This window comes from Pseudochaenichthys georgianus, chromosome 11 (assembly GCF_902827115.2).
Source record: "Pseudochaenichthys georgianus chromosome 11, fPseGeo1.2, whole genome shotgun sequence".
NCBI lineage: Eukaryota > Metazoa > Chordata > Actinopteri > Perciformes > Channichthyidae > Pseudochaenichthys > Pseudochaenichthys georgianus.
The window spans coordinates 28193225-28218506 of NC_047513.1; the positions used below are offsets into that span (position 1 = coordinate 28193225).

At 40.0% G+C, this 25282-nt stretch overlaps 1 protein-coding gene across 2 annotated transcripts; it reads left to right on the top strand.

The window, feature by feature from the left end:
• The first annotated feature begins 642 nt into the window (after positions 1-642).
• On the top strand, positions 643-25107 carry zdhhc18b (zinc finger DHHC-type palmitoyltransferase 18b). 2 transcript variants are annotated; one of them, XM_034095100.2, is made up of 10 exons: positions 643-712; positions 1911-2169; positions 3655-3815; positions 6442-6591; positions 7869-8006; positions 11128-11179; positions 11284-11386; positions 13123-13232; positions 15436-15538; positions 20589-25107. In XM_034095100.2, exons 2-10 carry the CDS (start codon positions 1928-1930, stop codon positions 20925-20927), a joined length of 1398 nt encoding a protein of 465 aa, XP_033950991.1. In that variant the 5' UTR covers positions 643-712; positions 1911-1927; the 3' UTR covers positions 20928-25107. The 2 variants fall into 2 exon arrangements, with proteins under 2 accessions (XP_033950991.1, XP_033950990.1); XM_034095099.2 differs by lacking the exon at positions 643-712 and adding an exon at positions 722-1269.
• Positions 25108-25282: the final 175 nt, after the last annotated feature.

Consider the following 25282-nt stretch of genomic DNA (forward strand, 5'->3'; position numbering starts at 1 on the left):
ATTTACACAACACGAAAATAACTTAATAAAAAGTATTTATTTTACCTTCCCTTATTATACATCCATACATGTCCGGACTGCGGCTGTTTGTTGATACATTGATGTTGTCTTCTTCTGTTTGCTTTAATGTAGGCTACCTGCTTGGGAACTCACAGAAAGATCAGACTGTTGAGATGTCTGCCTACTTTGACCAATAGGGGGGTTCAGATGAAGCCTCATGAGATGAACCCTTTTGAGAACCAATTGGCTGGAAAGCTTCACAGCTTCGTCTCGCCATTACTAGGTATAAGTTGTGCAGCTCGGTGACGGTGTCTTTCGGCTTGTTTTGATAACGTTGAACTCCTCATCTAGCGAACATATGGTTGTTAAGAGACGTTGTTCGTGTTTTGTGAGCGTTTTGGATTTGAGTCCTTGAACCGTCAATATCTTTCAAAAATAAACCGAACTATGTAAAGCCCTCAACGCTAGTCTTATCAATATAGACTCTAAGAGGGCATTAAAGACTGTCTCTACGGCCTCTTTGTTGTAATAACAATTATATCTTAAAATCGGTATCGATCATTAAATGTCGTGTGTTCTATTTTATACAGCCATGCGTTTACCAGACGAGGGCTTTTATTTTGAAACTACTTCCGGGAGATCCTCTGGCCATAACATTTTTGCAGTAGCTTTTTGTTTGCTGGTTTGAGCAAGAATGATAATCGAAACGAAGGTACACGGTGCTTATTATGTTTATTTATTTTTCCATATTAGCATTTTCCGTTCGGTATAATAGTTATTTTTGGAAAGGGTCGTTTTGTTATGTATCCAGTAGTGGGCAGTAATGCAACATCTGGATGCCAACCGCCTGTAAAACCAAAATAATAATAAGAAGAAGAATCAACGGTTAAACATCCAGGGTTTAAATGGCAAAGCTAACAAGCTAATGGTTACCAGTTGGTCAACGGCTGGATTCTATTGCGATGGCTCTCTGGAAAAACAAGAGGAATAAGTGAAGAAACATGGAGAGTATCTGGGATTTGATTTCGAGCACTTTGGGTTATTTACACCTGGATACCCATAGTGTAGGATTGGCTTGTTTTCATCGTAGAAAGATGACGACGTCTGCGGCGTTTCAGTGCCTCAATCCCGGGCGTCGGTGATGCTGTTAACCGCTGGTGAAATGTTCTCAGAATTTGGATAAAGAACTAAAATCTCGTTATTATAAACAGTCTTGGGAAGTAACGAGATTACACGTAACGAGATTACGTAAACGGAATACAAAAAAAGGTAACTGTATTCAATTACAGGAAAATAATAATCAGATTACATTTATATACCCTACATTTTTAAAATAAAGGTCCATATATTATAGGTAGACGTACTGAATTAATTATCTTTATATTTAGGCTACTTTAATTCTCCTTTATTTTAATGTTAAGCTTTAACAGCATTAGTAATCTATTACTGTTACTACATTTATATCATAACGTATATCTAACTTTCTGAGGTTAAATTGTAACCTGCAACACATCTTATTGTTTTTTATTTTATTTGAATTGCATTTTCATATTGTGGTAATACACAATTAAAAGAAAGTAGTCCGATTACTTTGATTACATTTGTTGACATGTAACTAGTCATTTTAATGGATTACATGTTTGAAGTTACCCTCAAAACCCATGACAACCTTCATTATCAACAAACTGCCTAATCTAATTTCTTTATAAACTACCTTCTGCTCAGTGGCTTTAAAGTACATCAAACTTCAATGAAACACTATTTTTGTCCCAGTTTTCACACTGTTTTATTTATTTTCACAGCAAAACTCACAGTTGAGATTAAAGGCATTGTTCTCGGTGGGATTTCATCATCAGTTTCTCTGTTTCTAGTTAACTTTAAATGATGATGACTTTTTTGGTGCATTAAAGGGTCCCTACTCCACATCATGAACAACTGCGAGTATCAGCAAATTGATCCCCGGACACTTCCAACCCCGACCCCTCATCACGGGCCGGTTGGTGACAGACCAGAGGAGCCGAAGGGGAAACCCAGGAGGAAGTGGCACGTGTTCCCTGGAAAGAACCGGTTCTACTGCGATGGGCGGATCATGGTGGCCCGGCAGAGCGGCGTGCTGCCCCTCACCCTGGGCCTCATCCTCATCACCAGTGGATTATTCTTTATTTTTGAGTGAGTATGGGTTTGTTTTAAGGTCCACGGTTCTGTCATGTCCCCTGTGAGTTCAGTGGAAATACCAAAACATGTCAGCTTCCACTATAGTAAAGCAATATGAAGCATACTAGCATTGAACATTATTATTTTGTTGAGTTAAATCTTATCTGATGAATAAGATCTTTGCTGAACTGTAAACCAGGTTCTACTAATTCATAAAATGTCCTTATACACAGTGGTGGAAGGTAACTAAGTACATTTCCTCAAGTATTGTACTTGAGTAAAAAATGTAAGTACTTTCCTTGAGTCTTTTCCCATTATGGTACTTTATACTCCCCTTTGCACATGTAGATTATAAATAGAATACATTATCATATATTATTAGGTTTAGCTTCCGATTGGTATAGAATGAAACTCTATGCTAAAATATATGGTTCTTAAATATCCCATTCTGCAAAATTAGTGCTTTTACTTTTGGCACTTTATATATATGTTGATGCAACTACTTTTTAACTTGTACTACTACATTTTGAATGCAGCACTTTTAAGTAATTGAGTATTTTTACCCTGTAGCATTGCTTTTTTTAATAAAATAATGAGTATTTCTTCCATCACTGCTAATACATACTTCATGAAATGTTTGTTATCACAGTGTAGTGAAATGTATGCTGTGTCTCTATGGATCTGAGATTTTGATTAAAGGCACTGCATGTTAATTAAAACTAGATCCCCTGGTGGGTTTGAAATAGAGAGACAAAGTCCCGCCCATCTACGTCAGAACATTGGACCTTATTTCGGAAAAATTATGTATTGAAGTCAATGGAGAGAGAAAGATTATCTTTCGATCCCGTTTGAATTGTGCCACAAATTACACATATGATGTTTGTCTTAGAAAATTATTTCCATGTAAAAGAAGTCACAGTTTGTCTTAAAACTGTTGAAATATAAGACTATGAAAAATATGCAACTAGAAAGACTACAAATCCCAGAGTCCTGGTCCCGCATGCTGGCTCTTACGGAACCGACTAACTCCCCTTGTGTGTATGCACAGCTCTCAACGTGCCCAGACTTGGAGTGATTTTCACCTCGTTTAATACTTTCCGCCTCATTCTGAAAGAAAGAAGTAAAATGTACCAACGTGATGGCCGTTTTGGTGTGTGGTGCGGGATGGGAGATGTAGTTCATTGAGCATGCACACAAAAAAAGTGTTACTTCACAGTTTTACGACACATTTAAAAAAAATTTGACTTGCAAAATTATCTTTTAAATTGACAAACATCATGTGTGTAATTCGTGGCACAATTCAAATGGGATCGAAAGATAATCTTTCTCTCTCCATTGACTTCAATATATAATTTTTCCGAAATAAGGTCCAATGGAGGAAGGGGAGGGACTTCGCCTCTCTATAGCAGCCTCAGTTATATGAGACTTGGATTTCTTTATATCCTTTCCCTTTGTTTGTCATGTCTTAGTAATCCATCCCCTCTCTTCCTCTCCTCACAGCTGTCCCTTCCTGGTCAAACACCTGACCAGCTGCATCCCTGTGATTGGAGGCTTCCTCTTTGTGTTTGTGGTCATCACGTTGCTCCAGACGAGCTTCACGGACCCCGGCATCTTGCCCCGAGCGACGCCCGATGAGGCGGCAGACATCGAAAAACAGATCGGTAAGAGCCAACTCCAGTCATAGAAACATTGTTGTCTTAAGTGCTTCTGACTACAGCTGCATAAAAAAATCAATCTGCAGCAAAGTATCGCCAACTGTTTTGAGTTCTAAATGTTTTTTCATGAAAGTATGCAGAAAATACAGTTTTCAGGCCCTCAGAAAACGGATTCTCTCTGTTTTATGTTATATTTTTAAATGAGTGAAACTGATAAAACAAGACATTTAAACTTTTAAAGACATCACTTTTGACCTTAAGAGACTATGATGGACTTTTAAAGTATTTTATGACCTTTTTAAAAGACAAAAAATGTATCAAACCGTCTAGAAAATAATCTGCAGATTGACAGTAATGTAAGAACCAGCCCTTATTTTGCGTCCAGTATCATTAAAAAGAAGCCTTTTTAGTGTCTCTTTTCCCCGCAAGGTGTTTTTCCTGCCGATTTATGACCCAGGTTTCGAGCATCATTTGCACAATGTGATACCTAAACTCAAACTGCTTGATCTCAACTAATTTCTTTATAAACTACTCTCTGCTCAGTGGCAATAAAGTGTGTCAAACTTCAATGAAACTCCATTTTTGTCACAGCTTTCACACAGTTTGTTTATATTCAGAGCATAACTCACAGTAGAGAATGAAGGCATTAAGCACTTTCACAGCGGAGTACTTTTCCCGTGCTTTTCCCGTTTAGTTCCGAATTTTTTTTTAAGCCGCCATTGTATTTGCTGGCATTAGCATTATTAGCATTAGCATTAGCCCCGCGCACCAACGGAGAGAGAATAACTTATGGCAACACAAAAAAAAACATGGGAGCGGTGGAGATGAGGAGGTGTCGGCGTTCTGGCGATTTACTCTGAAGGCTTCAGTAGAAGCTGCTGGGACTCCCAGCAGCTTCTACTGAAGCCAGTCCCCAACTCCGGGGACTTCCGGCCGGGGACTTCGGGTGGCAGTATACGCCGTGAAGTTGTTTGCGGCCTGCCAGTAAACCCAAAGCAGAAGAAGTGACGTCAGCGGCTTCATTTGCCTAATCCACCCTCAGGGACTTTTTCCGGTGTGAACGCGATCGGCTCTTTAGTTCCATGGGGGAACTAAGTGCTGGGAACTAAGTGCTGGGAACTAAGTACGGCAAAGTACTTGGCGTGAAAGCGGCTATAGTTCTTTTAGCTGTTTTACTGGAATACAGACATCAGTTTTTCTGTTGCCATTTTATTTTAAACGATGAGGATTCCTTTAAAGACGTATTTACCCTGTGTAACGTATGTCTCATCGGCAGCTTTAGGGCATTTTTTGTGAAATCAATGTGTCTGTAACTTGGACCGGAGGATTTTCTGTCCCTCAGTGTTTCCTTTTTTCACCAGGGTTCAGTCCATCACTTATATGCACTCTCAGTTTGAAGTCCTGCCAACATACCTTTCCTTTAAATATGGATTACCTCAATATATTGACCACCGTGTCTAAAGCTGGCTCTGTGCACCTTGTTACTTCCTACTCAGGACCAAAGTTTGGGCAGCGATGATGTAAGACGTTCACATTGCACAACTGCACTGCTGCTGCTCCTGATATTTTTAATACAGACGCTCCGACATAAGTCTTGCATCTTTACCCACCTGGCTATCTTAAAGAAACAGCTTTGGATATTCAGTTTGACTTCTTATTCTCTTAGGCTTAATCTCATCACTGATGCCATTACACGTTCATTTAAAAAGCACTTTATGTTGGAAATCATTACATTACATTTCATGACGGACAATAACGGACAATAAGTACAATCAAAGTGCATAACGTTCAAATAAGCAGCGCATTTCTTTATATTCAAAATCAAACTAGAGCTGTGATACTAGTCTAAGAACAGTACAGTGATACGGTAAGCAGGTGGTGTTACGTTGTTTGTCGTTCCTAAATGAAGCTATGGATACTTTTAAGTAAACTTGTCATCATTTTTCGTTTTCGAGCTTTAAATGCACTTATTTTTGAGCACCACAAACCATATAGTTCCATTATATTGGAGAGCAGTCTATATCTATATGACCAATACCTCCAAGACTCAGCAACTCGCACCGAAACAATCCAGATATCCAATAATTAGATTATAAATAGCGTTACAGGTAAGAAATAATGTTTGTTTGATTTTTTTCATTTAATCGTTTATTTGGCGGGGACAATGCACAGTAATGAACACTTAAAACATTAAAATGTGTCAAGCGTAGCAGTGCCAGATTTAGCTTTGAGCTAATTTCCATCTGCAGTCCCTCACATAAAACATTTAAGAAGTTTACATTTTACAAACATAGCAAAAACAAAATACATGATATGCAAAAGAGCAAGAGCAGCATACACAAGTATTTATGACATGGTAATACAATATAGCAGCAACGACATGTAAAGTGCAAGAGGAGATACCCCTGTGTTAAAGTGCATTTAGCGCTGATTGCAAGTCATCTTCTGAACATCCGGTTTTCAGAATAAAACAGTTTTAAGTTAAAACAGTCTATTTAATTTAAATTACGATATATATGAACTGATTAAATTGATTTGATTTCTTACACCCCAAATAAAGGATTTTAAAAGAAGAAATCTCTCCTTTGATCAGTGAATACATGGAATTGTCTCTCTGTCCCTCCCTGTGCAGACAACACGGGGAACACCAGCTATCGGCCGCCCCCCCGCACTAAGGAGGTGGTGATCAACCAGCAGGTGGTGAAGCTCAAGTACTGCTTCACCTGCAAGATGTTCCGGCCCCCCCGCACCTCCCACTGCAGCCTGTGTGACAACTGTGTGGGTGAGCTGACATTCACACACCATGAATAATAAATACATCATCCCATCGCCGGGGATCAGGCTGGGTCCATTTATAGGGAGGGATGATTGATGAGGAATGAAATAACTAATAATTGACTATTTTGACTGATGTTGCAATTATCATTTCAAATATTGGAGGGAACGACTATTTTTAAAACGTTATGATTGAAACGATCATTACCTTTCATATTGTATTAAAGGTCACCTATTATGCAAAATCCTCTTCTTCATGTCTTTTATACATCAACATGTGTCCCCTCTTCTTCACGTCTCTTCTACATCAACATGTGTCCCCTCTTCTTCACGTCTCTTCTACATCAACATGTGTCCCCTCTTCTTCACGTCTCTTCTACATCGACATGTGTCCCCTCTTCTTCATGTCTCTTCTACATCAACATGTGTCCCCTCTTCTTCATGTCTCTTCTACATCAACATGTGTCCCCTCTTCTTCACGTCTCTTCTACATCAACATGTGTCCCCTCTTCTTCACGTCTCTTCTACATCGACATGTGTCCCCTCTTCTTCATGTCTCTTCTACATCAACATGTGTCCCCTCTTCTTCATGTCTCTTCTACATCAACATGTGTCCCCTCTTCTTCATGTCTCCTCTACATCAACATGTGTCCCCTCTTCTTCATGTCTCTTCTACATCAACATGTGTCCCCTCTTCTTCATGTCTCTTCTACATCAACATGTGTCCCCTCTTCTTCACGTCTCTTCTACATCGACATGTGTCCCCTCTTCTTCACGTCTCTTCTACATCGACATGTGTCCCCTCTTCTTCATGTCTCTTCGACATCAACATGTCCCCTCTTCTTCATGTCTCCTCTGTGTAAAGAGATTCTGAAAGTTTCAGGAAACACCTTATCACCTGAATCTCCTCTAGAGCACCATTGTGTTCTTTGTAACCAAATGTCTCTCAGAGGGGCGTGGGGAGGGGCTCCTTGTTTTCATCTAAAGTAACAGACAGAAAATCAGCACTTTGGAAACAGGGCTGAAGCAGAGGGGATTGTGGGTAATGCTGCAATGATCTGTTTGGTGTTCGGAGCCAAACACTTCAGAGACATGTTTTGTATATATCTGAGAGCTATAATATATTGATGAAAAACAGTATAATAGGGGACCTTTTTAAATAGGTTTGTGTGCATGTAAATGGTCTTCAAAGGCTAAAATCCCCGTTATCCCTCCAGAGGAATTTCTCTCCCACTCATCAATTCATTGTGCATCCCTTTTCATCAACATGCGTTTGTTTTTCAGAGCGGTTCGACCACCACTGCCCCTGGGTGGGGAACTGTGTGGGAAAACGCAACTACCGCTTCTTCTACACCTTCATCGTGTCGCTCTCCTTCCACACCGCCTTCATTTTCGGCTGCGTGACCACACATCTGTCTCTGAGTACGTGTGTTTCCTTGCTCCGGTTCACAGGTGTTTCATGGTTTAAAAAGTGTGTGTGTGTGTGTGTGTGTGTGTGTGTGTTCTGGTGGGCGGGGCTAACCACATCAGAGCAGGGTAGCTATCTGATAAGAAAGATATACAGTTTTTACAGCACAATGTTTTGTTTTTGAAGGTGTAAGGTGTCTGTGTCCCACTAACCATTCACAGAGTATTCAAATGTTATTTCATCCAACAGCCAGTTTACATAAGAGTCAGAATATGCGAGCGTGACCTTGGTGCTCTGCTCCCACATCAAGAAGATTAACCAAAACAGTTTTTAGGAACTTCGAACTTTTTCTATTTGATGGAATTGAGTCAGTTATTTGATTTGCTGCTCTGAATAGCTTCATTCCTGTTTCTGCACCGTTGATAAAGATTAGGCTACAGTTATATTATTTGTATTTTACGGTTCAGTAATAATAGTACATGTTATTTATAAAGGGATTTGTATGGTACTCAGTTTAAATGTACAGGGGAAAATTCATTCAAGAAATGACTAAAGCAACAGAAAAAGGATTACATTTCTGTGGTTGGTGCGTGGGATCGACTCGTGTGCTTCAAACATTCATATCATGTTTCAACAAAGTTTATATTTGGTTTAGTCTATATGTGTTAGAGTTAAGCTTTTCAAAGACAGCATTTCTATTGCAACCACAAACTGGTTTTCTCTCCAACTTGTTGCACACAGTTCCTTGTGTTTCCCACACTTTTATAGTAAATAACTTTAAGTTGTAACAAAAAAAATGTATATATGTATCTGCATTTGTTTGGAGATACATCACCACTTTCATACCAAACAATAATTGGAGAAAAGACATGGAAGAAGTGGCCAGTTTGGGATTAGTTATTGGTTATTTAAAGGGGACCTATCATGCAAAATACACTTTTTGATGTCTTTTATACATAAATATGTGTCCCCGGTGTGTCGGGGGGAACTCACGCAGCGTCAGAAAATAAAACCCTCTCTCTTTTCCTCCGTACCCAAATCTCTAAAAATGGGGAACAACGGAGCTGATCCAGATTTGCGTCCGATATGACGTAATATCGGAAATGAGGACCCACGGCCCTATCAGAAACGTTGCTATCAGAAACAATGCCCGACTGTTTTGGACGTAATATGGTCGGTGTTTACATTAGCATGGCTAACACTCAGAGCTAACCTGTACTGGAGAGCATGTGTGTGAAGAAGCAGGAAGTAAAAAGGAACTCACCTTGTGGTGTAACCGGCAAGAGAGAAAGCCTTTGAGCTCCATACTGTTTCAGCAAGGTGTCCGCGGGGTCTTAAAAAGTATTAAAAGTTGATAAATCAATTTAGCAAAAATTAAGGCTATTAAAAAGTATTCAACGGCATTTTCCAAGGTATTAAGAAGGTCCACAGCAACGACAACATGAAACACCCTTTAATTTACTGAAACAACATGTCGGGAAACCCCCTCAAGGTGGCCCCATGCATCTCGTGCCATAAAATGCTGCTTCTTATTTTAAGTTTCGCTGCCTTGCTCCGCCGCTCTGTGGGGGGGGGGGGGTTTATCTGCTGGTGGACTACCTGAGAGATATACAGCAGGAGAACACGCCGTCCACTGCGGAGAATTAACAGAAGGACAACCATGCTCCGGGGTCTTCTTCGCTGCTTTTGGTGTATTTTGTGGCAGCAGCAGCGCCACTTACAGGCCTGGCATATGTACTACAGCGTTTCCAGCATTTCCAGCATTTCCAGCGGTCTAGTGTGAACGGACACGTTAATGAATCGAATGCGTGTGAACAGAAGACTTTTTTGCGTTTGCGTATGTGTTTTACTGTATGCGTCCTCGTGGGGCCGGGGTCTAAGCCAAACTATATCCGGTCACAGAGATCTGATATTTTAAAGTAAGGGCAACACATATCGACCCTAAATATAGTCTATATTAAGAACGAGAAAAGTCTTAACATATATATCGGTTTTTGTAAACATATGACAAATGTGTGAGGGTGATGACGTCAGAGCATCGTCCTATGTGCCGGGCTTAGCCCCGGACAGCCCCAGCCCAATTTAACCCCTGTGTATTTGTGAGGGAGCTCCTATGGCATTACCCCGCTGAAGCTCACCAAAGTTTAATATATTTCATAGTTCAAAGTTTTGTCAATTGTTTTGTTTATTGGTCAAACACTGGTTTCTACTGGTTTCTGAGGAGTTTTACTGGAATGAAAGAGCACAGAGTACAGAAGCAACAAAGCAGCATGCTGCCTTAAACCTGACCTTCACAGAGAGGTTGAAGTTCATGTGGAGAGGAGGCTTCAGTCGTCTGTCTGTCTGCACTCTGTTCAGTTGTGCTATCTTACAATCAATATAGTAAATGTGAGGTCAAGTGTGTCGCCAATGTAACCGGTTAGAACTCGAAGTGGCGATGAGGTCTTAAAATGTATGGAAAGGGTCTTAAAAAAGGTCTTAAAAGGTATTAAATTTGACCTCAGGATTCCTGCATATACCCTGTTCAGAGATAATCCTTGATAATCCATGATATGGCGTTTCATCACGGCAGTATTTAGTTTAGACAGTAGCTGCCGGGTCCCGCATGAGCTCAGACCCCTCCTCTTTTATTTATCAATTGTTTTGTTTTTTAAAGCTTTATACCCAGAATCAGAACTTTTGAAACAGGAAGTGAAATAGAGGGATATGAGGCGTGGCTAGAACGGGTGATCTGTTTGGTGTTTTGAGCAAAACACTTCATAGACATGTTTTTTATATATCTGAGACCTATGCTATTGCCTAAAAATAGCATGATAGGTGACCTTTAAATAAAAGTCAAACGCATTTCATCAAAATGACTTTAATCAAACTTAGAATATTGTTTGAGGATGTTAAATGTTTTTAGGGGTGATGCCACACTTTGAAAAACCTTGAGAAACTTTAAAAACATATATTTTATTTTCATTTTAATGTTGTGTTGCTGTTTTAATATTTTAATTGAACTTTTAATATTTTATTGTATTTTCTTTTTATCACCACTGTAAAGCATCTTTGAGCACCTGAAAAAGCGCTTAGAAATCAATTTTATTATTATTTTACAATTATTTTAATCTCGTAATTCCTCCTCTCTTCCAGGAGCTCAGGGGGGGAAAGGCCTGGTGTTCGCTCTGCAGGAGAGTCCCGGCAGATATCCTTTAGTCATGAATGCGCTTTGATAAGGTTTCTCTCAGTGAACATGTATTATTCACATTTCTCCCTGCTCTAACAAACCTCCTTGACTCAGCCTCTCACTGCAGTGGAGCTGGTCATCTGCTTCTTCTCCGTCTGGTCCATTTTGGGCCTCTCAGGCTTCCATACATATCTGGTAGCCTCCAACCTGACCACCAATGAGGACGTGAGTACGCTGCAATAACAGAGAAGCTTTGAAAGGGATTTTTTTGGTTTGTTGTGGGTCAACCTCAAGAAAGTTTGGGATATTCCTAAAATTAATTATTATTTTTGTTAAAGGTAGGGTAGGTAATTCACTTCAGAAATACTTTTTGTGTATATTCAATGGAATGCTCTTAACATCCCGATAGCAATGAATACATGAAATGCTTTGACAATAAATATATACAAATATGTCATCTGTGGAAGCCGTGGCGCTGTAAAAAGCACGACCAATCATCTGAGCCGGCCCGGCTAAAGTAACTGGATGGCCTACCTGCCTGTCAGCCTTCCATCTGTGCACAAACTTATCTCGTGCCCTCATTGGTCATGTGCGCGTTCGTGTGTGTTGGAGGAGGGGCTCTGTGAGGAAGTCTGAAGGAAGGGGCAGATTTTTTCCGGCTGCGTACTTTCAAATTCTAGCTTACTCGAGCTGGTTTCTCCATTCTTACCTACCCTACCTTTAACTGTCAGTAATTGTCAAGTCCTCTCCGTTTTTTGGTGCAGTTTCCCGACTTGAAAGGGACCTGAAACATCTACTGGACTTTTAACAGGATTCCACTCCAATGAAACGGCAACTGCTACTTTCTCAGTTTTTTATTTCAGTAGTTTACTTCAAAACCAAAGGTCCATTCGGTTGCTTAACGGGTCTTTAGGTGAAAAACCTTTGAAGACAAGAAAGATGCATTAGACAACTTGCAATAGTCATTAAAATGAATAAAGCATGCAAACAATACACTGACACTGCTGCCTTGTTTACGAATATTTTACAAATAAACTGGGCAGACTAATCACAGAAATATATATTTTAAACATGAAATCAATTATCTAAAGCACATGTGTCAAACTCAAGGCTCGGGGGCCAAATCAGGCCCGTGGTGGATTTAATTTCGGCCCGCAGGATAATTTTTAATTACTATTAGATCTGGCCCGCCGGTATATTGCACGCACACCTTCACTCCATCCTGAGGGTTTCCTCAGCTCAGAGCCTGAGCCCAAACATTGATGACCTTGACCCCAAGATGAGATGCCAAGTATCTGCTTGAGCTAGCATCACAGAGCAGCACACTGAGTTTACATGGATGTTTCCTTCTGCACTTTGTTTCTTTGAGGGAAATAGTTTGTTTGAAGCTGTTGTTGGCCTGTGGAAAAATGTAATCATAAGAAATGACTGGGGGGGGGAAAGCTGCAGATAGATCCATAAGAAATTACTCTGCAGATAGAGCCATAAGAAATTAATGCAACTGATTATTTAATGTTGTTTTTATAGGCAATAATTTAAGCTTTGTTAGTTCCAGGTTTAATTTGTGCAATAAGTTCATTTCAATAAGTTTTGCAATAAACATTGAACCAGTCCGGCCCTCGACTAGTACCCATTTTTTTTATTTTGGCCCACTGTGTATTTGAGTTTGACCCCCTGGTCTAAACCAAACTCTTTTAAAATCTCATCAGATTTAATTAACTGGATTTTATGAGAAATATTTTTAACAAATCAAATGAATTATTTTTAAACAAGAAAGATTCTTAAACACTCAACATATAACGGTTTTATAGAAAATGGAAGAATCTCTTTTGTTAGTATTCACAGGGTTAATGAGAAGTTCCAAATCCAACCCAACACCTGGGACACTAACCAAGTATCTAATGACGTGGATGTTGAATTAAGCTGGTAATAAGTAGGTGTTCTCATCCTGTGTGTCCCAGATTAAAGGCTCGTGGTCGGGGAAGAGTGGAGAAGATGTGACTAACCCTTACAGTCAGAGAAACATCTTTGTGAATTGCTGCTCTGTGCTCTGTGGACCCATGCCCCCCAGGTCAGTGGGAACTTGGTTTTATTGAAGTAACACATATGCATGTACATAATTAGGAATGAGCAAAAACCACATCCTCAATCAGAGACTCATAAATCCAACAATCAATTTAGCATTCTGCATTTTTGATGATGAATCATGCGGGGCGAGACCTCTGCAGCAACAGGAGTCAGGACTCAAAAGAGAGACACGAGGAGAGCTGGAGCTTTGATGGCAAACACTGACGGTTTATTTGGAGCTTCGGCCGGAGAATGTCACGTGCCACAAGGTTGAGATGCCACAATCAATCCTGAAGAACCCTCCTCCTGTAGCTCAAGGTTTAACGAGTTCAGAGTGTAACAATCAACATTCTTCAATAGATACACTAAACAGCTGAGGACACTGAATCACATTTGTTGTCGCTTATGGCTCGGGGTCATCTCCACCCCGAGAAGGATGTGTTCCAGGTGTCCCACAACAATAACTATCTCTGACCCACAGTTGCCCGGTCATAAACTGGTAACAACAACAGCATGCTAGGGCAGCCCGTCCTTAAGGGAGATAGCGGCCGCCCAAGGTTGGGCATCTGCGTCGGAGGGCAAAAGGTAAACATGTATACAGAATGATTCCCTGACAAATCAGTTGTTGTTGGAACATCTTCTGTCGAGCTCTAAGCCTTGACTCTTTAATTTGAAATCCCTGACATTAACAATAAATATTACATTTGGTTATCTTCTCCACTAGAGCGGAACAATTATTCTAACCTTTAACCCTTGTGTTGTGTTCGAAAGCTGTTACCGTTCATGGTGTTCGCGGGTACATTTTGACCCATGATTTACCTCAGTCCAAAACACTCACAAAAAATAATGACTATGATCCAATATTGTTTTAACTACATCATAACTAACTTATAATGCATCCATAACCGCACAATCCTGTTGTAATCTTATTGAATGGCCCCAAAACACATTGCACCACGTATTGCGCACGTGCATGTGTGAGTTCAGGTTCAAGTGTTAGTGCACATATTCTTTGTGATAGGTCGAGTTCCCGTGGGGGAGGGGTGCAGAGGGAGGGGAGACCAGGTGCATGTTGCGAACAATTATTGTTACAGTGGATGAAGGGGGCGGGGGAGGGGCGTCTAAAGTCCAAGATGAATTTTGATTGGGCCAAATTTGACCCAGAGTCACCCAAAACAATGCTGACCCGAACACCAAATGATACACTTTTTTTTTTTAAGAGACCTTCAGACTTGGCTGAAATTGTCAAAATCAGTTTTGTAGTGTTTATATAGCTGTTGTGGAGGATTTCATGAAGCCTTGTTCCGATTTAAAATAAAAAACTAGTGCGTAGTTATTATATCATTTTAACTTGTCACGGGAGACCCGAACACAACATAAGGGTTAAAGAAATTGCAAAATGGAGAAGTGAAATTGCAAGTGCAATACTTGAAAAAAGTAAAATATGTGGGGAAAAAAATCTGAATTCTGCAGAACCAATTTTAAAAAACCTTGTTTGGTACAGAACCAAAAAATAAGACTGACTTTTTTGGATATAAGCCTTTGTAGACCATTTACACACACTCCTATAGAACACACTGCGGGAAAGAGAAAACCCTAAATTGCATAAGAGGGCCTCTTTATTATTTCTATATCACTGTAAATTAGAATAATATTTAACAAATGATCATTCCCTTGTATATTGCAAATCATATCGCAATCAGTACGAGTCAAAAATAATTACAAATATTTTTTCCCCCCAAATGGTGCAACCCTGATCTCCATCCCAGTGTCTTGTTTGACTTAAAGAAAATGTGCTTGCCAATAGGATGTGACAGAAGGCACGGCAAGATTATTTATATAGCCCCTTTCAACACAACGCAATTAAGTGCTTTACAAAAATGAAAGACATTCAGAAAATTGCATTTAAAAACAGACATTAAAAAGCAAAGATAATAAAATAAACATTAAAAAAAATACATGAATAAAAGTTACAGTGCAGTTTAAGATATGAATATATCAATTAAAAGCAGCGGCCAAAAGCAAAGTCTTCAGCCTGGATTTAAAAGTAGTCGGAGTCGCAGCGGACCCGCAGGTTTCTGGGAGTTTGCTCCAGATATTTGGAGCTTAAGAACCGAGCGCTGCTTCTGCAGAAACATATATCTCTAAAGTTGTAGATATTGAGACTAAGAGCACGCCTGCTGATTGAAATCTTTATTGTTTCTCAGCCTGATCGACAGGCGGGGCTTCCTGCCGGCGGATGAATCTGTGCAGACGACCGGCGCTGACATCGAGCTGCCCGATCTGGCCAATAAGAGCGAGATAAACGTGGTAGGAGGACCCTCACAGCTGCCCCCCCCCTCCCCTGCACCCCCCTCCTCCCAAAATAACTCCTCCTCTGCCTGACGGGAGCCTTGTTGCCTGCTGTAGCTCAACATCTGTCCGCTGCCTGTTGTTGAAGGGCTAATCCCTGCATACACTGTATTAGTTCAACCAGTATTTATGACGTTACTCACTGCAACAATAGGGTGACATTCGGTGAACGCTGGCATGATTTAGAATAGCTGGAATGAAATTGAAAAGCAGGCGTTAAGACTAAGCTAAAATGCATCAAGTGCTCATAGACTTGGTAAATAAAGTACACTGTTTGCTTCTTTCATGTATGCCAAACACTGGAATCTGTCACTTTAAGGAGTCACTTTGCAGAGAGTGAGATGAATATCCATCTAATGTCTGCGTGTGAAAGCTAGCCTGTTAGCTTGAGCTGAGCAGCAGTTAGTCATGTGTGGTAATGGGGAAATGGAAAAAAGGGTAGAAGTAGCACAAGTACAGTTAAACTGATTCAGATATGGCATTGAAGCAGCTGTATGCCCTCGTAGCTTTGCTAACATACAAGCTACTGGTCTTACTAGCATACGTTGTGCAGGACTGAGTGCTATTTCTAATGAGTTCAACTTTTCAAAGTTCAGCATTGGAGTCGGGATCAGGAGTCAGGCATTTGATCTTACTTTTTGATGGGCAATGTTGTGCTGCACCCATCACCCCTTCCAGTTTTTTGGCAAAACAAAAAGCCTTAACATGTAACTCTAAGATCAGAACTTGGTTTTGTTACAATCTTTTTTCAGTATGGGCTAAAGTCACTTTGACCACAACATTGAGAAGTGACGGGAGCGGTAATCTAATATTTCCCTCTTAGGTTAACTCGTCTCTTATCTCAAGTGTTTGTGCTATGCTACGCTAACCAGCTGCTGGCTGTAGCTTCATATTTAGCAAACAGGATTGAGCGTCTTGCTCTCGGGGTAAAAAAAAAGCAACAAAACATTCCTTTAAATTGAGATGTAGTACTCTGTTGTGTTGCCTTGTTATTGTGATGAGTGTACACACCTGCTTCAGGCAGCTGATATAAATACCTCATGGAAATGAACACAATAGTTTTGAATTGAGCAACAGGGATACTGTTCACTATATTTTATATGACTAGTGGTTACCTTTTGTATCACACATCTCCACCTCAGTATCTTGTCATGTGCAGTACGTGGGGTGTTTTAAGAGGGAGGAGGAGTTGTATTAAGACTCTGAGGCTGTGTCCTCTTCCCTCTCTGGTTGTCTTTCTGAAAGTTAGTGATATGAAGTGTGCGGAGAGTTGTATAGAAACTTTTGTTTACATCTGCGGTTCTCATATCAAGTGGAAAAGAGAAGCTGCTTTTCCTTCACACCCAAAGAGTCGGCTGTAAAGGGTTGTACCGATGTGTGTGTACGGAGTAGACTCAAAGTGTGTTGAGGGAGTGAGCTGTTTGTTTTATAGTTTTAATTTAACGTGTTACTTGTTTGCATATAAAGTCAAAGTGCCAAATCATTTCATACTTTCCTTCATATCTTCATTTCACTGTTTTTGTTTGATTTGTCCATCTTGTTTTTATACATCTGTTTTGTAAGTTTCTGACATGTATAATAATAATAATAATAAAACATGCATTTTTATATCCATGCATTTCATCATCTGTGTCACTCATTTCATTGTCTGTCCACCCTCAAGATTTTAATCGACGTGTTGAGTCCATTGTAGGTGAAAAAGAGATTAGACAAGGAAGGGGACACTTTTGTAAATTCCTAGACTTAAATTGAACGTTGATATTCTTAAGAATTAACGTGCTAGATTAATGAAAAAAACTCACATTTAAAGATGTAATATGCTCCGATGTTAAGTCATAAATTCAAATATTTTCTGAAATTGAAATGCTAGATTTACAAAAAAAAAATCTAAATTTAGAAGCTTGAACATTCTGCAACATTTTAAGGTCAAAATTCCGAGAAAAAAAGACACTTGGCTTTACAACTCAAGGTTTAATCAACATTGCTCCAAAGATGAAAACCCCTCCCACATAGTGTGTGTGTGTGGCTGTGTGTGGCTGTGTGTGTGTGTGTGTGGCTGTGTCAGAGAGAGAGAGAATGTGGGTGTGTGGGTGTTCTGAAAGTCACCGTGGAAATGGAAAAGCCCAGCGGAACATGGGGGGGCTTCTGGGAACAAAGCACCGTCACGCTTCTTTGTAAACACACACACACACACACACACACACACACACACACACACACACACACACACACACACACACACACACACACACACACACACACACACACACACACACACACACACACACACACACACACACACACACACACACACACACACACACACACACACACACACACACGGGCTGTTATGTCACTGTGATTGAATAGGCAGTCGATGAGAATGGTATAATACTCAAATTTCACATATCACTCTGAATGTCCCCCTGCAATACTTATTTTGTGAATGTAATGCTGTTAAAATGCACTTGAATGGACGTGTGTGTGTGTGTGGGGGTGTCAGATCACTTTTCACCTCCAACCTTTCCTCCAATCAATAAATCTGATTAATAATAAATCAAAAAGGAGTGTGGACTTTGCAGTGTCCTGCGCTGTCTGAGCAGCCTCTGTTAGAGCAGGGAAAGCCTGTTCAGAGGGAGAGAGCGCAGAGTCCGAGCACCCTGCTGTCTGCCGGCTGAATCCTGCACGGCTCTACTCGCACTGCTGCCACGTTATACGCACTGTCCAGTGCATCATTTAACACAATACAGTGCATGCTCGATGGAACACGTACTCACAATGCTCTGATGTGAAGATATTCTGTTCCTACTTCTGATGTGCTGCATCAACATCAGAGAGATCAATGGCATGAAACACCTGCCCATGGTAGCTTCAGTTATAGAGTTTCTCATCTTGTTGAGCCACACACTTTGAGCAGATTCTTTATTTGATGGAGCAGTGTTGTCCGAGATGTCCAATCAAATATGATTCCCGAGTTCTGAGCTGCGTCAACATCAGAAAGCTCTACAGTATGAAACATAAGCCTATGGTAGCTTTATACATAGTTTGTCAAAGGGCTGCGCTACAACCGTTCAGCAGACTCTTTAATTGGTGGAGCAGTTTTGTCCAATACGATGTAAGTTCTGTCTAATTGGGCAAATTCAGAGGTTTTTCAGCTGTTTATCTAAAAGGATTCCAGTTCTGATGTGCATGGACATCAGAAAGACCTATGGCATGAAACATCGGCCTAAAGTTCATTTTTCTCAAAGGGTTGACCTACAACAGTTACAGATTGGTAAAGCGAGTTTTGTCGGAGATGTTGTACCAAGAAGAGTGAAAAAGGAGAAAGACGATAGGGGTGGTGGCAAATGAAACTGACTGGAGACTCTGTAGTCATTTGTCCTGTAGGAATCTGACTAAATCTCAATATTTCAATGTGAACGTGACATCTTCCTCTCTTGCCTTCCTGTCAGGCGCTTTCACGTCACTTATATTGTATCATCTCACCTGACACCTGATCTGGTCGTGTTCATTTAAACTAACAATCTTTATTTCTATGTGGAACAAATCTGCTCAAATCATCAGTGTTTTAATCAGGATCTAAAATCAATCTTACTTAGAATTGACTCTCGGATGTTCTTCAAGGTTTTTTTCAAATATTATTTTTCTAGTGCTGATCGACATTAGAAAGATCTATAGCAGGGGTGTCAAACTCAAGGCCCGGGGGCCAATTCTGGCCTGCGACTTCATTTTCTGTGGCCCCATAAGAGCTTGCAAAGAATATAATATGTTTACATGCTACTTTACAGAAGCACGTTGCCCATAAACTACATGTCCCACAATGCATCTCAAATTTGACTTTCTCAGAATTTGACTTTTGGCAAAATATGCCTTTTTTTCTCATAAATAGATTTTGTTTTCAAAATGTTACTTTTTTTGTTTTGTTTTTCCAGAATGTGGCTTTTCTTTTTAAATCATTTTGTGACATTCTCACTGAAGAGACTTGCAATTATTTGCCCTAGACTTCTGCTTTCATATGTAGTTAATTATGAAGTTATTACCCTATCCCATAATAATCCAATGCAGAGGCAATAATGTAATATAACACATTATTTTATATATATTCAATATTTATATATGTCTTTTTTTATATAGTCTTAAAGTTACAACCGGCCCTTTGAGTGCAACCATAATGCTGATGTGGCCCGCGATGAAATTGAGTTTGACACCCCTGATCTATAGCTTTAAACACCTGGGTCGGTTGGTTCATAGAGTTTTAATTGGTGCAGCAGTTTTGTCAAAGAAGTCGTACCACATTCTTCTAACTGGACAAATGGCCAAACTCTCGAAGGATAATTGAGCTCTTCTCAAATATGAGTGGCGAGTTCTGATGAACCTCGACATCAGAAAGAACTGTGAGTTCATGAAACATCTGCTTGCAGGGCAGCTTGCCTGTGAGTGTGCTTCCTCCAGCTGTTACTCCTCTTCCTCGGCTCATCACTTCTTCCCAAAAATCATAACATTTTTACTTCTTCCTAGGTTTATATATTGCAATTTGTATTCTATTTATCCTTTATTGTGTAGGTTAACCTTAACTAATGTTATTCTATTCTATTTCATCCTTTTTGTCCATTTTTACTTTAAAGGGGACCTATCTCTTTTATTCATAAATATGTGTCCCCGGTGTGTCGGGGAACTCACGCAGCGTCGGAAAATAAAATAAAAAATAAAATTGTTATCCTTTCCGGCGAATATACAGTAACTTTCTTAAAATATATATATTTCAATACTTTATTGCAACCTTTTAACTTTAACATCTTCTGTTAATATAAACATTTATATATATATATATTTTATATTTACAATAACTTTCTTATAATGAATCTATTTTTTATTTTAATTGATCCTCATCTTATACTTCTTATGTATTTATGAAAGGTGCCCTGAATGAGCTTTCTGTGTCTCATACTCCAGCTGTTACACCACTTCCTCGTCTCATCACTTCTCGTCTCTTTCCTTGTTTCCTCAGTGCACACAGGGAACTAAAGGTCTGCTGGAGTCGGCCACTCTCCCCCCGCTCCTCTCCACCTCGTGTCCTCAGGTGAAACCTCCCACTGACCCCACTGTGAACTTTGACCCCTCGCCGGAGATCTCCACGAGTTGCAGCGGTGCCCGACACGTCCATCACTCCCGAGGCCGGGCATCTACGCCTCGCCACACTAAGACTCGGTCAAAGAAAAACAAACGAGCGGCTTTGCAAATAGCCAACCCTTCCTTCGACGTCCCCGTGTCCCCCTCCTCTCCGGACGCTGGCCCCAGCTCCAAAACCAGGGGCCACAAAGGTGACAGCTTTTCACATTTGCAATGACACAAAAAGAAAGAAAGCAATGGCAGCTTTTTTCAAGTGATTACACACATTGTTTGAAGCTTGCATGCTGTATCACAGTCAGATACAAGTGTTATGAGTTCAAATTGTGTTGTTGTTTAGTTAGTTCTTTGAAAGCCCTGGAAGATATGCATTTGTGTGTTCAATAGAGTGCTGCGGTGATGACGTATTTTTGTAGGCAGACCTGGAAGTAAGCATTGCAATCAGAATCAGAATCAGGTAGGTTTACACTTACGAGGAATTTGACTAGGTGTCGTGGTCCATACATAAAAGTAAAACGACAATTAAAGCACACAAGCTCCCTAAACAAAAAGCAATGGGATTTTTCCATTGGATTGTGGAATGGTGCAGAAACTAGGACCTTTGGCAAACACATGTTCTCCACGTTCTCCACATTTTTGCTGCGTAAATGCAGAAGTAAAAAACGAATGTTAGGCTATAAAGGAACTACAGCACGGTCACATAACTTCACGTCACCATCGCTAAGCTAAAGGTGGCTAATGTTGGACGTGATGATGTTAAGTCGTCTCATTTAGACACTTGTTAACAATCGCAGTTTTTAAATTCACCAGTCGGGTAACTACTGACGTGTTTAATGTCGTAGAACAAAACGTTAAAATCTCTTCAGCTTGTGTGGGGTAGGTAAGTGTGGGGTAGGTAAGTTTCAGAAACCGGCTCGAGATACACTTTTTGTTATATTCCATGGAATGCTCTTAACATCCCGATAGCAATGAATATCTGAAGTGCTTTGTCAAAAAATCCATAAAAAATGTCATCTGTAGAAGCCGTAATACTGTAAAAAGTACAAGTACGATGGCCTACCTGCCTGTCAGCCTCCCATCGGGGCACAAACTTATCTCGTGCCCTCATTGGTCATGTGCGCGTTCGTGTGTGTTGGAGGAGGGGCTCTATAAGGAAGTGGCAGATTTTCTCCGGTTGTGTATTTTCAAATTCTAGCGATCTCGAGCCGGTTTCTCAAACTTACCTACCCCACCTTTAACCACTGACCTTATTTCAGGCATCTAACAGCTTAAAAAAAACGTAACTTCGAGACACGGGAATCTCAAGTGCTAAAATGCTGACTTATTTCCGGGTGTTAGGACTCAATCCTGCATCACTCTATTAATCGTTGAAATAGAAAAACTAGAGCAGATTGGAAGATGTCTGTCGGTAAAGGATGCAAAAAGCACATGAAAAGAGGAGATGTGTAAGATGGAGGAGCTGCACTGGTAGAGCCATATGCCTTTCTGATGATCCTCATGTCTAACATGAATTTTACCAGCATGTCAGATCCATCACATGTTGTGAAATAGTAGCTATGATGAACAAACTGAGCTTGAAAGGCTTTGTGTGGGAAAGTCCTTGAGAAAAACTGAATTCACATGTGTACTTTTCTATAACATTGTGCGATTTATAGCATTGAACTTCAGCCAGTTTTGTGCTTAAGCTAAACGGCAGAGAGACAGTCTGTACTGGTGAGGTCACCCGGAGACAGTGGATAATGGAACAAGTCGTTGGAGCGTTTTCAAGGATATGAGGAGAGTAATGCACAGACGAAACTTCCCTTACATATACAGATGGGTGACAAATTAAATTCATTTCAACACTGGGCTGAGAAAACCTGAATGTTTTTTATTCCCGTGCAATTACATATAAAGTCAATCTTAAAACGCGATGGACGCAATAAATTAGCCCCTGGTTCCCCAAAAGACACAATAACGTGGTAGTTAAACACATCTGCAGTATTTGCACATAAGTTTAAATGTTTTCAGCCCAAGCAAGTGACGCTAAACCAATCAGTGTTAAGGGCCTGATGTTGATAAATCAGAAATGAAGGGGAAAGCTACTAATAATATTGAGGTCATTACCATCTTAAATGCTTCACGTTTACATCCTATTTTAAAGAAACAAAGTATGTAGTTATCTTTGCGTATAAACAGTAAGATTGCGGCTGTTTTAATTCCTTTTTAAGATGACATGATGATGGACCAGCTGCCATTTTAGCATAGCCCTGATTGTTCCAAACTCCATTCAGAAAACACACATTTTAAAAGTCGCTTGTCGTCTCATGTAATGACCCGACAAAGTTTAACTTCAGACTTTTTACGAATTGGCATCATGATGTAGTTAATTTGGCATCCGTTTGACTCGTTTGTGGCAATAAAACCTCTACAAATGTGTTTATTTTGGTTTCACACAGCTGTGGTAAACCAGATCGACACACCGCTTGCCAAAAGCTCCAGTGACTGAGCATATCATTCCCATTAAGCTTGTTAGGTTTAATACACATGTATCCAAGATTGATTTGTCGCCTATCTGTTCTATTTCATACAAAGGTATACAGGTCCAAGTTTAGTTATCATTTGACCGGCAAACTACAAGTATTGTCCCACATTTCATTGTTTAATAACTATCCGAAACGTTAAAACTGCACATGTGAATTCAGTTTTTGAGGTGGTTTTCCCTTTATCTTTGTACAAAAAGCACAGTTGTATTGATGTGTACAGATTTGTATGCTTCCTAGATGGCAGTGAATGCAACAGCATGATAATGACTTAACACATATTTTAGTTTTTCTTATTCCCAAGATCACTTCATACTCCTGAGAGACCCTGAACCACTCTTTGTAGGAAAGCTGTGATTTGTGCACCTGAACTAAAGAAGTGTTTGTCTGTGCTTCATCACCGCCTACTTATGTTTTAATTTTGTTACCACACAATCATGTAAAGATTTCACTTCCTGCTCACACTTTGTGTCTGAAAACAGCAATACCGGTTCTCTCCTCCTTAGAGTTGTTTTACTTTCTGTGCTTTGACAAATCTAAGAATGTGAACGTTGGGTGTATGGAAGCCCGTAAGGTACTTTATTCAAATGTAAACTGTACAATTTAAAAAGAAAGTCGAACCGGGAAGACGATTCCTATTTCCTACCTGAAAACCCATCGTGGTGAAAGAAATGACAGCATTTTCATTTTGACACCACAAGGTAATATTGTAATGGTAAATGCAGTAGACAGGGGGCGCTGTTTAGCTATTGCATTTGAATATTGTCCACTGTAAAGCAGACAAGTGAAATGAAGATCAGACTTCAAAACGCAAAAACATTTTGAAATGTGACTTTAATATTGCTTGCATACATGGAAAATCAGGTTGCATAGTTTACATTGAATTACAATTTCCAATTTAAATTGTCCACTGTTAAGCAGGTTTTATCTTAAAAAAAGAAAAATCTCAAGTTCTGTTTTTATTTTTAAATGATTAGAAAAATTGCATTTAGATTTTAATTGTGTTTTAAATAATGCTTACATTGAAGCAAATAACATTAAAGTGTTTATATTGGATTTTACATTTTCAAAATTGATGTAAAGTAGGCTACTAAAACTTTCCAATGCATGGCAGGTAAATATTTTATAATGTAATTTGGGTATTTATTTCCAATTGTTAGAGCATATTTTTGCTTTTACTTGAACATTAAAGGTGGGGTCGGTAATTCACTTCAGAAACACTTTTTGTTATATTCCATGGAATGCTCTTAACATCCCGATAGCAATGAATATATTAAATGCTTTGACAATACATAACAAATGTCATCTGTGGAAGCCGTGGCACTGTAAAAAGCACGACCAATCATCTGAGCCGGCCCGGCTAAAGTAACTGGATGGCCTACCTGCCTGTCAGCCTTCCATCTGGGCACACACTTATCTCGTGCCCTCATTGGTCATGTGCGCGTTCGTGTGTGTTGGAGGAGGGGCTCTGTAAGGAAGTCTGAAGGAAGGGGCAGATTTGTTTCGGCTGCGTACTTTCAAATTCTAGCGCACTCGAGCTGGTTTATCCATTCTTACCTACCCTACCTTTAACTTGCAAAAATGTTTAAAAAAACAAGATTGGATTGACATAAAGCGACGTTTACATCATCATTGAAAATGGCCCTCATAGGCTTCCATAGGTGTTCTGTTTGTTCTCAGGTGGAAATCTGTAGTTTAGATTTTCAATATGCAAGTTTTCTGTGACATTGATCATTGAAACTGGTGGCAATTGGCTCCGTGATGCTACAGCACACACACACACACACACACACACACACACACACACGCACGCACACACACACACACACACACACACGCACGCACGCACGCACGGACACATTCTCTCTCTGACACACACACACACACACACACACACACACACACACACACACACACACACACACACACACACACCACACACACACACACACACACACACACCACACACACACACACACACACACACACACACACACACACACACACACACACACACACACACACACACACACACACACACACACACACACAC

Bases quoted from the DNA above. Each gene is read 5' to 3' on its own strand.
- zdhhc18b (XM_034095100.2), top strand. From the start codon at position 1,928: ATGAACAACTGCGAGTATCAGCAAATTGATCCCCGGACACTTCCAACC. The intron at 11,387-13,122 runs GTGAGTACGCTG...TGTGTGTCCCAG, and splicing joins ACCTGACCACCAATGAGGAC to ATTAAAGGCTCGTGGTCGGG. The intron at 15,539-20,588 runs GTAGGAGGACCC...TTGTTTCCTCAG, and splicing joins ATAAGAGCGAGATAAACGTG to TGCACACAGGGAACTAAAGG.